The sequence below is a fragment of the Kryptolebias marmoratus genome, linkage group LG22, assembly GCF_001649575.2.
Source record: "Kryptolebias marmoratus isolate JLee-2015 linkage group LG22, ASM164957v2, whole genome shotgun sequence".
In the NCBI taxonomy this organism is placed as follows: Eukaryota; Metazoa; Chordata; class Actinopteri; order Cyprinodontiformes; family Rivulidae; genus Kryptolebias; species Kryptolebias marmoratus.
Window position 1 is genome coordinate 20,214,873 of NC_051451.1, and position 14,279 is coordinate 20,229,151.

A 14,279-nucleotide genomic window follows, 5' to 3' on the forward strand; every position below is an offset into this window, starting at 1 on the left:
TTAAAACATATTGCTTTTAAAGCTTCACATTTTGATTTTTGATGCCAAAATTGACATTTGATGCGGAGAAAACATAAAATAAGGACTGCGTCTGAAAAGAAGACATAAAAGGTTTCACAGCCCCACCTTAAAAAGGACTTTAAACGTGGGAATAATTCTGTAAAGGACAAATAAATCAGCTGAAAGAAAAGTTTTCATTGTTAAAATCTTTGGTTTTCACACATATTTACAGATCTTTCAGCATCGTTTTAGACAATCAATAAAATCTGTAAATATTACTTTGGCTTAAATTAACACGCTCAATGCAAGTTTTCCTTAAATTTTAAATGCAAAAATACAGATACACTTAAAAAAAAAGCACTAATTTTTCCATTCTGTATGCGACAAATATTATCTGCTTTCACGGTCCTCTAAATAATATCAAACAGACAGATTTAGTTTTTAATTTTTTAATTAAAAACAAACACTTGTGACAAAAATATAAAAACACCACACTTTAAAATAAAGGGTCTATTTTATCTTTTGTACTGAAAGGTTTAGTGTTGAACAAGCATGTTTTTTGTTTTTTTTAATTTGCCTCAATTTAACAAATCAGTCGGAGGAGAAAAAACAAAAGGCTTAAATTGCTCTTTTTCTGGGAACGCACGGTTTGTTTTCAGTAAAACAAGCTTCTGATATGTAGACTCGTCAACATTAATTCAAAAGGGGGGGCCTAACACGACAGCAAACAGCTGACATGAACTTTGGTCTGAAACTACACAACAACAGTTTTAAAACAAAAAAAAAGGAAATCATTGTTTGCCATGACGGTTCTATAACAGCAACAAACATCTAAAAATTATTACCTGGACATAGAAGGAATGTAGTGCTGGTTCTTTTTTTCTTTCCAAGCCTCACAAAATGAACAAACATTTAAAAATAAAACAAATAACATCAACAGCATCTTCATCGATTCATCAGTTAGGGCCAAAAATAACAAATAAAACTTGGATTAAGCTACGCATTAGTTGCTCGGTCCATTTATAAATAGTTTGTAAATTACAAGTAGACTTCGGACATATTGCCTGCTCATAAATCTACAGACAGTGTTTTGGCACGACATGTGGCGGTAATATTCGTAGGACGATTTATTCGCCGGTTCTTCGGGAGCGACTCTAAACTGTTCCAGGGCCGTGGAAGTTGTTCCGACACGCCGAGCTGGCAAACTACAAACCTGCGTTAGCTTAACCATCTGGTAAGATTTAGAAAATAGACAGCTGGGCTTATATGCAATTACATTAACCATTTACAAAAAAAAAAAAAACACAGTCCAGCAGTTTATTTAGGGTATCTTCTGTAGAAGAGGTAAGCTGAATCTGACCGACATTTTCTTTTTTCCTTTGTTTCATCCCTGGATGAAAGAAATGCATTTTAACGCATCTGGATGCACGAATCTTAAAAATTATATTACATCCTATTTCTACCTTTTAAGCACAAAAGGCTTCTGTATTTCAGATGTTCCTGTTGTCCCTCACAGGACCGTAACAGGCTCCCACTGCGGCTAGCTGCTGCACAGACTCTTTGCTTATTTAAGTTATCGTTAGATGCAAATTGCAGCTCAGCTCTCAGTCGTACTCCTGAACTCGGCGGTAGTGTGTGCGTGTGTGCAGCTATGGCCCATTAAAATAACAAAAAGCCAAATAAAGTTACAGAAAGCAGAATGGTCTGAGTGAGTTACAGCTGAGGATCAAAGTTTCAGTAAATGATTGCTTTGTTTTGACCGTTTTATCCCCCTAGAACAGCCTGACAGAAGAGACTTTTACACATTTTTAACTGTATAAAGATGGGAATAGAGTACACAAGGTGATTTACAAGGTATACAGTGTGAGGAACTGCCCCGTACGTGGGGCTTGTGAACAGATTTTGTGGCTCTGAGTTTGAAGAGGCGACCTACTGAAAAAAAACAAAAAACAGAAGAGCTGAGAGATTTGTTGAGCAGCGACACTGAATCAGGGAAAGTTTGTACGAACAAGTCAGTTTGCAGTCAGTCCACTTGTTCCTACAGGGCGTTATTCTCTGGGGCGAAAAGAGCTGCGAGGCCCAGTGATTCAGTCTCCACTATATCCTTGTCTGGCTTCGGCTTTTTAAAGAGCGATGGAAGATTGCGGATGTGAACCTCCTTCCTGAATTGCTGGCACAGAGCTTTCTGTTAGCAGGGGAACAGGGAGAGGAGAGGTTATTCAGAGCTGCAGCTGAGAATTTCTCTAGATTGTACAGCGCTGTCGGGCTGAGGCACATTTTCTGCCGCTGAGAAGAGAAGATTTACAGTACAGACAGAATCACACTGCTGAGTCGCGCTGCAAGAGCAGCCTCTGATCAGAGGAGCGGGAAACGCTTGGAAATACAAGTGCAGCACTGCTCTCTAGTGGTTAAATTATGGCATTACCCCAACAATCCCCGCAATGAGCTTCTTGAACTGGTCCTTCTTTTTCTTCTCTCCGAGCCTCTGGCCCTTCGGAGCCACGAGCCTTTGATCGAACTGGTCCAGAGCTTCGGTACTGATGTTTGGGATTTGGGCCATCACTGCTCTCAGCTCCAAGTAGCGAGGCCGCTGACACAGACGGACAGAGAGACGTCGTAAAGACAAGCACTTAGCCCAAGCATTTCTCTTGAAAACGAGACAAAACGAAGTAGGTGTGGCAGAGGAGATTATTGTCACGATCCTCACCAGGTTTTCATAGATGAGCAGGGCCAGATGAGAGAGGGTCGCGTTGCAGACGTCATGCTGCCCGTGAATATAAAGTCCTTTCAGAACGCTGGTGAAGAACCACGTGACTGCTTCGGGAAGAAGGTTTCCACCCACAGCCTAAAGAGAGAATGAAAGTGGAAACTCACAGGTGGCAAAAAACTTAAATAACTGGAAGTTTAGCATGTTTATTATGAAAACATATGAAGAAAAAAAAAGGTCAAAATACTGAAAATAACTTGACAAAATGATATCACTTTAAGCACATAAGTCAAATCTCTGCATAACTTAAACCTCCCTGATTATTTTACACACTCACCTCATCAGGAGAAATTATTTTGTGATATTTTAGGTCTAGAAAGAAGATCTCAAAGCACTTAGTTTAGCTCTTTTTAAGGTTCTGATTGGTCACATTTAAAAACAAAGCAACCTGAGTTTAAATGTGAAACAACAGTTAAAGTATAAACATGTATCAGGTGTGTTACCTGGCGTAGGAGCGTCCAGCAGACCACGGACGCAGTGCGATGACAGTTAGTGGCGTCCTTCCATGACAGCGAGGTGAAAGCAAGCGTCAACAGTGACATGTAGATGTTCTGAGAGAGGAAGAGCAGAAATCCTGAGTTTATACACGGCTATTAAAAAAAAAAAAAAAGTGTGGCTCTCTGAAGGTTGCACCTCCGACCGACCTCATCTTTGATCATACACTTTCCAAATTCAGTCAGCTCCTCTGTGGGCTGCGGGGAAGACACCAGCTGCGCCGAATCCATCATCATCTCCTCTTCTGTAAGAACACAATTCAAACAGAACAAGCACTTTTTTTCAGACTGGAGAAAGAAAAAAAGAAGAAGTTTAAGTATGATTTTCCTCTTACCATCGATTTCCTCCTTGTTTGCTGCAGGTTCAGGCACTTTTTTGGAAATACAACTGACAGCTAAAAGAAAAGGAAGAAGATTAACTCCAGTCTGCACTTAATCCACCGTCTCAGGAAAAAAAAAAAGAAAAAGAAAAACCTGATCAGGCAGTTGTGAGCAGCTCCCTAAAAGTCCCACAAATCATTCTTTCTCGTGCCTTTTAACAATGTGGAAAAATCTCCTTCGTGACTTACTTCTTGCCCAAGGCAGCTGATCTTAAACAGAAACACATTTTATGGCTGAACGAGGTGTGAGACAACTGACCAATCAAAAAGAACAGATTCTGCTTGCTGAAATTTATCAGGTCACAAAGCAGAGGTGTGAAGTATTTCCTGTCAGTTTTCTTGCAAGGACTACAGTTTATGAATCCTAATGTGCTTGTGCCGAACGAGACAGAAACCGACTGATGTACCAACATACATGTTGAGTCAATGTGTCTTTTTTCTCATTTTGACGGGGGGTTAGGACTGTTTTATCCAAAAACAGAGCTGCCTCTTCTCTGTATGCTACAAGTGGACTGCAAAAAAAAAGATGAATAAAAAGTTGCTTACTGAGAAGATCCAAAACCTCCCTGGTGAGTAGACGTAGGATCTCCTCCTCCAACATCTCCTGCGTCACCTGACTGTCCTGACAGAGCTCCGGCTCTTCCTCATCTTCTCCACTATAAAAAAAACAAACAAAAAAACAAGACCATCAGTAACTCCACATCTTCATTTTATATTCATCCATCTTCTGCTGCTTATTCATGGTCAGGCTGAGGAGGCAACAGGTCAGGAGAGAAACCCAGACCTCCCTCTCCCCAGCTTCTCCTGAGGGACCCCCAAGGTGTTCCCAGGTCAGAGAGGATACAGAATCCCTTCAGTGAGTTCTGGGTCTGCCTCAGGATCTCCTCCCAGTAGGACGTGCCCAGCAAACCTCCAAAGGGAGGCGTCCAGGAGGCATCCTAATCGCACGCTTGAACCAACTGACTCCTCTGGATGCGAAGTAGCAGCAGCTCTACTCTGAGCTCCCCCCAGATGACGGAGCTCCTAACTTTATCCCTAAGGCTGAGCTCCAGCCGCCCTACGAAGGAAGCTCATTTCAGCCGCTTGTATCTGGTCTCTCGTTCTTTCGGTCATGACTATAGACAAGGGACCACAGATGAGAGACTACTTCACTGTGACAGACCAAAGCAACGCCCCCATTACTGTGGACCAGACCCAGATCCCACGGTCCATCTCCTGCTCCATCCTTTCATCACCTAAGGTAATCAGTAAGGAAGGAGCACTCCACTCCTTTCCAGTTGAGAACCACGTCCTCAGACTTAGAGCTGAAGGTTGTGGCCTGAAGACGCCAACAGAACCACATCTACTGCAAAAAGCAGAGACAAGACCTTGAAGTTCCAAAACCAGATGCCCTCCTTTTCACAACTGCGCCTCGAGACTCCATCAAACAGGATCAGAGACGAGGGACAGCCCTGATGGAGTCCAACCTGAACGAGAAGAACAAGTCTCGACTTTGTGCCTAGACGTAGGATCTCTGCCTCCAACATCCCCTGCCACATCTACTGCACATCTACAGAGCTCCTGCTCTTCCTCATCTTCTCCACTATGGATGCGGTCGCAGCTCCTGCTTTGGTTATACAGGGACTGGATAGACCTTTAAAGCAACAATGGCACCCCTTACACCCACAGCACCCCCCGGGGAACACGTCTTAAGCCTTCTCCAGATCTACAAAACACATGTAGACCGGAGAGTCAAACTCCCATGACCCTCTTAGCAAGCCTCCATTTATATCCTAAGGATTACTGAAAAATCAATGAACTGCAGATATTCAGAGTTCTATCAAATAGTGTGAGCAGCATTTTGTATTTCTGGTCTTTCAACATTCAGTTTTCAAATAAATAAAACAAAAGCAAACAACAGTTTTACAGCAGCTTACTTTACAGATGTCCTCTGACTGATCACTTGCCACTTGACGTTAAGTCTCTGTAATTTGAAGCAGAAGTACAGAGGATAAATAAATGTGGTTGAGCACATCCAGAATAAATACAGATCGGGACTCTGACCCGCAACATGTAGGCGAACAGAGGACCCAGCAGAGGGCGTAGTACACTCTCAAAGTACTCCGGAGGACAGGAAATCACCAGCTGCTTCAAAAACAGTCGTATACACTTGTTAAGGGAAATCAGTTTACATAAAAAGAGCTTTTTTAAACTTTAAATAAAGAAGGTCTGCAGGAGTCTGAGGGAAAAAACTGCCTGCACAAAATGTAAACTTCTCAAACACCAAATGAGGCAGGAAAAGAGAAAAACCTAATAATTCAAAAGGTCTACAAATGAAAAAGGATATGAAGCATTGGGCGAAGTCTGTGGTCAGTGAGGTGGTCGAGGGAGGAAAAAACGGACTCTGTTATTCCTTCACACAGCTTGTCAATGGTGTAAAACTCCTGCTGCAGGGATGGGCCTGCACAGCCCAGGATGTGGAAGCTGCAGGAGCAAAAAGAGCAAAGGCTCAGAGGCAAAAGAAATCTGAGGCATGATGGAAAGCATGACACGTGCCACAAATTAGGTAGTTTAAAATAAAAAAAAAATATTGCAAATTAAAAAACACACACCAGCTTTCATATAATGAGCTGAAAAACCCCTGCATGCGTTCCAGACTGCTTTTATGCACCGGAGTGCCGTAAATATCCAGAGGCTGCTGAAAGAGACCTAGAAAAAAAAAAAATATATATATAAAAAACAGTAAGATAACTGTAATATATTAATATGACTGTCCTTGTAGGGAAAATGCCAAATGCAGAACGCTCTTCTTACTAAGAATTATGTTTTTTTCTCCCTCCATCACGTCAAAGGCTCTGGTGAAAGTCTCGCTGAGACGAGCCATGTTCTCCGGTACGAACAGAGAGTTTTGAGTCCTGCAGTGCAAAAATGAACAAGAGTTACCGACACAGTCACAGAATTAACATTTGAAAGCATCTTTGGAACAAATCAGGTAACCAGTCTGGTCCACGTTTAAATTAAACGTAGTGAGCTTATGTACCATATCAGAGCTAGTAGGTTGGGCAAAAAGGCCAGGAACTGTGCAGCGCAGGGGTTTCTGTAGATGGGGGCTCCAGCAGAGGTGTAACCCACCACAAAACCCCCAGCTTTGGCTTCTTCTAGATCTGCAGGCCAGCGGGCACGCCTCACCACCCCCATCATGGCGTACATACAGAAGCTCAGCTAGGATGAGGAAAAGAAGACATGTAATATCGCTTCCTACAAATGATTTTTAGCATTCGGACACAAATAACTTCAAATCAGTCTGCAGCTTTGGTCAAAAGTAAAAGCTGACAATAGAAAAGTTAAAATTCAGTGATTGAATTTAGTCTGTCTTGCAAGTGTTCTTTGCTAATGCAGCAAACAACCATAGACACTGTAACTAAAGGAGAATGAACTATATTTGTTGGGTGTAACGATACATGTATTCGTACTGAACCATCATCGAAAAGATGTCTCGGACGAATGCAGAAACCAGACGATGCCTACGTTAGTCTAAACTAATCCAAACTAAAGTACGGCCTCCTTCACGTATGCGCCGAGCGTGCTGCGGGGATAAAACCCAGAGCTGGGATGTACAAACTGCACCAAAGTTCAACACTGTCTCCTGGAAGTACATTGTTTTTTCAGCTGTAGATTGAGTGCTGAGAGCCAAACCGAAAATCATAAAACTAAAGGAGAGAAGACTGTGCGTTTTTACTTCTGATTGGATGAGCCGAAGTGTGTGACACACAGGAGCTTGTGTGCATGACGTTCTGATTGGATACGTTGAGGTACGATCCTGCGATCTGCCCGCATGGCAGCAAGTGGTGCTCAGAGGCCCCCTCCCCCACGTGTTTTCAGTCTAGACTTACTCGTCCTCGATGAAGGCTGGCTGTATCTTTGTCGTCACTTTGCTCAGCGACCACTTTATCAGCTCCAACAAAGGACAGGAACTTGACGGGGTCCCAAACCACACTGAAAACCAGCAACAAACACAAGATGATCTCTCGTAATGTTTAAAACACACTGCGTACAATTTTAGGACAAAAAAAAATACAATCCCACACCTCTTCAGCTCTTCCGAGGTCCACTCTGCCATCATTGGAGCCACCAGTTCGTCTAGAAAAGTCTTTTGCTTTTCAAAGTCTTTAAACTGGTTCGAGATGAGCACCAGAGCTTCTATCAGGGAACATTTCTCCAGGTAAGTCAGAACTTTGTCGCCTGAAAACAGCGATTTTACATCGCTGTAAAACGAGTCAAAGCAAGGCTGTGAAAAAAAAAAACGCTAAAGTCACTCATCGCACACCTAATATGCAATAATATTTTATTTAAAATCGGGATAGAAAGACTTTTACCAAGAGGAAATGTGGGTAGTCCCGGCAAATTTTGATTACAGAAGAGCAGGCCTGTCTCCTCACGTTCTTTACAGCTCGAGTCCAAGACTCCTGGAAACAGAAGTTTTCCTTTAATTTTGGACAAAGTATAAAGAAAAATGACAACATTCACTTCTGAAAAGACAAACTTACCCTGTCTTCCATATCAGTTTCAAATGTGATAGCCTTAAACAGCTGCAGAGCCAAAACAACAGGAGTTAATCAAAGAGAAGCATTTTAAACTTTTGGCGCAGACACAAAAACAACGACTAACTTAACAGTCAGATGCTTAAACATCATCCAATTAAAGTCAAAGTTCTTACAGTAAGACATGCTTGATAAGGAATAATTACGGATCTGACCTCGGAGAGGACCTGTGGCAGGAACTGTGATCTGTGGACGACAAACGGGAAGAGGGCGAAGATGTTGCTGAGCACACAGGACAGGATGAGCGGATCTCTGGTTTTGTAGCTCAGCAGGGCCTGCAGCAGCTCCATACTCTGATCGATCGGCAACTTCTACACAGAGCGAGGCAAGAGAAGACCTCACGTTGGTATGGATCCCATTACTCAGGGATTGTTTTCAAACACGTTGCTTTAATTCTGGGATTGGTTATGGTTTTGTCACCTCATCGTTCAAACTTTTGAAGATCTGAGACGTGACACACTCCATAAAGACGGTGGCTGCATCCCACTGGATGACGGATGGAGACAGCAGAGAGCACATGCCCTCTGGGGTCTTAGCTGTAAAAATGGGAAGCACGGTTAACCTTATGCAAATAAAAATTTACAAATAACAAAAAAAATCTATTTTGACTTTGTGCAGTATAGTCTTTAACATTAATATTTTGGTATGACACATTTTTAAGTCACAATAAATTAAACAGAGTTGATTTTTTTTTTTGTGGCTGAGAACACGCCGCCATTTAAGGCCTTCATTTCTGCAAAATTCATTTAATGCTTTTTAATGCCCCTTGTGTCAAGAATGAGATTCAGCACTTACACTTGGTGTCTCCAGGATCAATTGGACTGGCGATCTGAAACTGTAACCACTCCGCTGCTGTCTGGAAGGCCTCTAGAGGAACAATGTGACTTACGCATCTCACAATATCCATCTGCTGGGATCGATAAGCTTTAAAGAGTAGAGAATAAAAAGTAAAAGATCAGAGGCATTTATTCTGAAAAGTGTTAATACGAGTCAATAGCACCTACCAATAAAGAACGAGTTGAAGTCTTCGTCGCTGTCAAAGTCCATACGGGAGTACTCACAACTTGGGCTGTCGTTCCGAGAAGGAAAGCCAGACTGAAAACATAAATAAAATAAAGGTTTGCTTGTTTCCTAGTTACCCCGAGAATGATGCTGATAACCGGTGTCTCACCCTAACAAGCGTGGTCATTGAAGCTTTGAGGTATCTCATGGCCATTTCCACAACAACTGGGACTTTAGACAGAGTCTCATGTTTGAACAAAGTCGACCACGTTGGCCCAGTGCAGGATTTTAAAAACTGCAGAAAAGAGTGGGAGAAAAAAAAATTATTGCACAACTTTTATGTTTACTCAAAATGCGTACTATGAGGGTTTAGATGAGAAAAATCCATTACTAAGAAATAGTAGCTCACCACACTGGAATGCATAGTGAAGGCAAATAAGGCATCTAAGTACTTGCTGAGATTTGGCGGTACTTCGACCTGCACATTTGAACCCTGTGGAGAGATTTCTCACAGTTTAATCATAAAGAGAGCCTACACAGCAACAAGATGTCTCTGATGTTCACACGTCTGAGAGGTCAACGGTGATATGAACACATAGGGACACACTCACCACCAATGAGCAGAGCTGAAATCCCAGAGCGCACAAGTCCTGACAGAGCCTCTTTAGAAAAACGTACCGCCGTTCCACCACCTCCACTGCTCTGAAAGCGCACAAAACAACGAAGATACGACAAATAAACGTGACTGGATTAACAGTCGTTACAATTCTCCGCAATAAAAGGTGAGACAACTTACTGCGATTCGGAGGAATTTGTACATATTGCAAGACAATCTGCTGATCTGCACACAGACACGCACACTTTTAAACAACAGTGAAAGGGTCTGACGTTAACGCAGAGTGATACTGGAGCAGCAGCTGTACTCACTGGGCTGCAGAGAGGATGTAGTTGATGGCCACGTCATCAAAGAGCAGCATGAACGGCTTCCTCTCCTCCAGTTTTCCCTGTAGCAACATGACAGTAAAGACTAAACCTGCTCCCATCGCCCACTGTTTTGTTTAACTTAATTTCTTGTGATTATTAGTATGATTTAAACTTTTAACGGTAGCAACACGTTAAAATGAAACGTACTGCAGCTGATAGGTTGATGGGTTTGCTTTCTGAGATTTTCTAAATGAGTTAGAGAAAGTTTCTTAATCATTTTTTAAAGCTTAAACACATTAAATGTAGGACAAAGCTGTGTCATGATCTGCATGGCGCTTCATTAAACTTGTGCTTTTGTCTTCTAAATGTTAGAATAACTGCTAAATGTATTCAACAATCAAAGCAGTTAATATTAATGTCATCATGGCTACAAGGCTTTTCACCTGCAAGCCTTATATATATTCCACTTTTACAGGACTTCATGAATGGGTGTAAAATTGGCAGGAAAAAAAAAGACCTCCCTTCATGCAACTAACCTAAGGAGAAAGGTGCTAAAACGGGCTTGTTAAATGACACTGCTGGTTAGAAACACTAATTTATGACAGTAGACATCAGGTGTGATGTGTGCCCTATTAAAAGATGGAAAACCATCAACTAGTTAATGTGTTTTTCGAAGCTATTTAATGCCTCTTATTTTGAAACTCACCTTCCGACTCAAAGCAATGAGCAGACACTCTGAAGCCTCCAGCTGCAGGTCCTGTTCACTCAGCAGCAGACACAACATCTCCAGCAGCTTACAGTTTCCAGATGTGATGTGCACCAAAGACACCCAGTCTATGTAGCCTGCGAGTGTGTTCAGTGTAGCCACGGCAACTCGACAGTGAGCTCTGGCCTGCGTGTGGAGGTAAACGGTCAAAAAACAAACGAACAGCGAGACCAAAGCAATTGACGTAACTTAGTTCATTTCGGAGCAGCGAAGTAGTGTTTCACCTGCAGTTCATGTCCAGGTATTTCTTTCTGGATAACAAAAAAAAAAACAAAAAACAAATAAGTCTACAGTTGAAATCAAAATGAACTTTCAAACACTGACATAAAAGTGTTAAGCCACCACTGACCACTTTGCGATAGTCCTCAACATTCGTATGCAGAATGGCCAAAATGAAACTGAAGAAGCTATCCATGTTCTGGGTGAGCGTCTGCTGAATGTCTCGGCGTCGCTGGCTGGGCAACGTCTGGAAGGTGATCACATCCTCTGCCAGCCTCAAAAGGATCAGCATGACCAGTTCTGTCTGTGCCTCCTACAGCAAACACAAGTTTGGTTTTATTATCCAACATTTAGCACAAAAAAAAAGCCCCAAATTTCTGAGGACTTTGGCTTAGAGAAGTCGATCAAACGTGGGTGACACTGATGATATAATGACGTTAAGGTTTGTAGGTCAGAGATGACGATGTCTGTTGTACCGTGGCTAAGTTTGCATGATGAAGTCATATGAAAATTAGTGACCTCTTATAGGAATACATTTGCTTGCTTGCCATTACATAATCCTATTCAAATCAAATCTACTCAGGTTGAGGAAAAAAAAAAAAAAGAAAAGCGACACTTCCGGCACCAGGCATGCTACTCACCCCTTGGCTGGTGAGCGCCTCCATCTCCTTCAACATGTCTGGCCAATTCTGTGGCCACTCTCTCTTTATCATTTCCACGGTTATTCGCGACAGGGCATCTTTGATGTGGCTCTCTTCCTCCAGGATTGAACGAGTACCCTGTGAAGACCCAGTGGAAGCGGCAGAAATCAAAAGCAAGTCAGACAGCCTTCTGCGGTTACGTTCGCCCTCTTGTACTCTCACACCTACAGTTGACAGCAGCTGCATGGCACACTCCTTCAACTGGACCTTCTCTTGTTGCTGCATGTCGTTCCACCTGAACCTGCAGTGTACAATCAGACATATGAGAATAGGCGGCTTTTAACGTGTTATTTACTTTTAGGTCACATGTGCGCCACTCACTTGATGACGTGCTCCAGTATTTGCAAACCAAAGTGTCTCACCACAGCTGGCTGGGTTTTGTCAGCTAATTGAAGGCCACATGGGACACACAGGGTGCTCGTGTCTTTAAACTCTTCGCAAAACTGCCCAGAAGATTAAACCATGTTATTTTGCAGACAGTTTAATCCACTAAACGCTGAAGGGTTAATCAGATAACGCAAAGAGAGATTCACGTGTTAAGGCACCAGGTAGCGGTTCAAATGAATGAGCTAACCTACAAATAGGAGTTCTGTTGCCCTTTTTCACAACATAATGCTAAAACAAATATTTCTAAGCCGCTGTTAAGAAGTTATTACTAAATTAAGACGTTAACTTATTTAGCTTTGTGTGCAAGCAATGCTTGCCTCACTAAAAAAGCAACAATAAACGACAAGCTAGCTATAAGCTAACTAGCAAAACTGGTAACATTGCTACCTTTAAGGCCTCCGTTCGGTAAATTTGGCTTGTTTCTGCATCCATTATCACAACCACAGCTTTTATAAGCTGATCGCACGTGGCAGCCACCTGGTCAGCCATGACTTCAGGTAGCTTCGGTCACACCGTTAACACGAAAGTAAGCAACTCCCTTATGCAAAACAACTGCACTACAGCGGGCTAGCAGCAGGCAGCGCGTGTCACTAACTGGGGGAAGCAACAACGTCGGCCAACGTGCGCAAAACGCCAAGCGGGTTTGAACCCTTAGGCTTGCCGTCCAAAAAAGGGAATTCTAGGTATTGTAGTCCTGTAATAGTTTGTTTCATCCGAAAAATAACTAAAAGTCTGATTATTTCAGCATTTTGAGGTTTAAATGATTATGTGCCTTTCTAAAACATAAACAAATAACAATCTTTGAAAGTATTTATTGTATTATAACCTTATCATTAATACTATTTTGCCTAGTTTAGTATCAAAATAGATTTATATTCAATTATTTATGGTCAATTATAACTTTCATAGTTGCCAGTACTCACCTTACCTTTCAGCCATACTAACTACTTACCTATTACTAGACATAGTCATTATTTATTTATTTTGTTCATATATGTTACTAATTGTTTGAATTTGACCCTGTGCTGGAGTTGTTTCACTGAATTTTAGTCACCCTGGTATGGTCATTTTTAAATAGATGCATTTATATTACTTTTTTAAATAGCAAGAAAATAAACAAGGAAGATACTATATTACTCAAAAATCCCTCCCCTATGTGCATATATATATATATATAAAAAAAAAAAATTCCCTTCTCACCCTCCGCGGGTGGTCTTTGTTTCATCCTCTGAGCTCGGGTCCTCTACCAGAGGCCTGGGAGCTTGAGGGTTCTGCGCAGTATCTTGGCTGTGCCTAGAACTGCACATTTCTGGACTGAGATGTCTGATGTTGTTCCTGGGATCTGTTGTAGCCACTGCTCCAGTTTGGGGGTGACTGCCCCTAGGGCCCCGATGACCACAGGCACCACTGTGGTCTTTACCTTCCAGGCCTTTTCCAGTTCCTCTCTGAGGCCCTGGTATTTCTCCAGTTTCTCGTGCTCCTTTTTCCTGATGTTGCAATCACTCGGTATTGCTACATCCACCACAACTGCTTTCCTCTGTTGTTTATCCACCACCACAATGTCCGGTTGGTTCGCCATTACCATTTTGTCTGTCTGGATCTGGAAGTCCCACAGGATCTTAGCTCGGTCATTCTCCACTACCTTTGGGGGTGTTCCCCACTTTGATCTCAGGGCTTCCAGTCCATATTCTGCACAGATGTTTCTGTACACTATGACAGCCACTTGGTTATGACGTTGCATGTATGCTTTCCCTGCCAGCATCTTGCACCCTGCTGTTATGTGCTGGACTGTCTCAGGGATATATATATATATATATATATATATTTTTTAAATTCCCTTCTCACCCTCCGAGTGGTCTCGTTTCATCCTCTGAGCTCGGGTCCTCTACCAGAGGCCTGGGAGCTTGAGGGTTTTGCGCAGTATCTTGGCTGTGCCTAGAACTGCACATTTATTTATATATATATATATAGAAAAGCAAACTATGTAATCTTTTAAATTATTCCTTAACACATGGTTCTGATGACCCACTGCACTATAGGCCAATAACATAAAACCTCA

The 14,279-nt window shown here is 42.2% G+C and overlaps 1 protein-coding gene across 1 annotated transcript; it reads right to left on the bottom strand.

Moving 5' to 3' along the window:
* Nucleotides 1-438: 438 nt before the first annotated feature.
* On the bottom strand, nucleotides 439-12,832 carry LOC108245642 (exportin-5). Its single transcript, XM_017432734.3, has 33 exons — nucleotides 12,608-12,832; nucleotides 12,155-12,276; nucleotides 12,002-12,074; nucleotides 11,774-11,911; nucleotides 11,263-11,445; nucleotides 11,138-11,164; nucleotides 10,854-11,039; nucleotides 10,151-10,227; nucleotides 10,020-10,064; nucleotides 9,835-9,925; nucleotides 9,633-9,716; nucleotides 9,393-9,518; nucleotides 9,226-9,316; nucleotides 9,017-9,145; nucleotides 8,642-8,757; nucleotides 8,377-8,532; nucleotides 8,168-8,209; nucleotides 7,997-8,086; nucleotides 7,709-7,908; nucleotides 7,514-7,616; nucleotides 6,661-6,842; nucleotides 6,435-6,535; nucleotides 6,233-6,329; nucleotides 5,968-6,104; nucleotides 5,685-5,782; nucleotides 5,558-5,604; nucleotides 4,188-4,297; nucleotides 3,597-3,656; nucleotides 3,412-3,506; nucleotides 3,211-3,318; nucleotides 2,708-2,845; nucleotides 2,426-2,590; nucleotides 439-2,185 (listed from the first exon to the last, which is right to left on the bottom strand). The coding sequence occupies exons 1-33, from the start codon at nucleotides 12,707-12,709 to the stop codon at nucleotides 2,039-2,041; spliced, it is 3,666 nt and encodes a 1,221-aa protein (XP_017288223.1). The 5' UTR covers nucleotides 12,710-12,832; the 3' UTR covers nucleotides 439-2,038.
* Nucleotides 12,833-14,279: the final 1,447 nt, after the last annotated feature.

Excerpts from the sequence above, each read along its gene's own strand:
- LOC108245642 (XM_017432734.3), bottom strand. The coding sequence starts at position 12,709 with ATGGCTGACCAGGTGGCTGCCACGTGCGATCAGCTTATAAAAGCTGTG. Across the intron at positions 5,783-5,967 it reads CAGACTTCGCCCAATGCTTC|GACTGTTTTTGAAGCAGCTG; the intron begins ATATCCTTTTTC and ends ACAAGTGTATAC. Across the intron at positions 2,591-2,707 it reads TGCTCATCTATGAAAACCTG|CGGCCTCGCTACTTGGAGCT; the intron begins GTGAGGATCGTG and ends CGTCTGTGTCAG.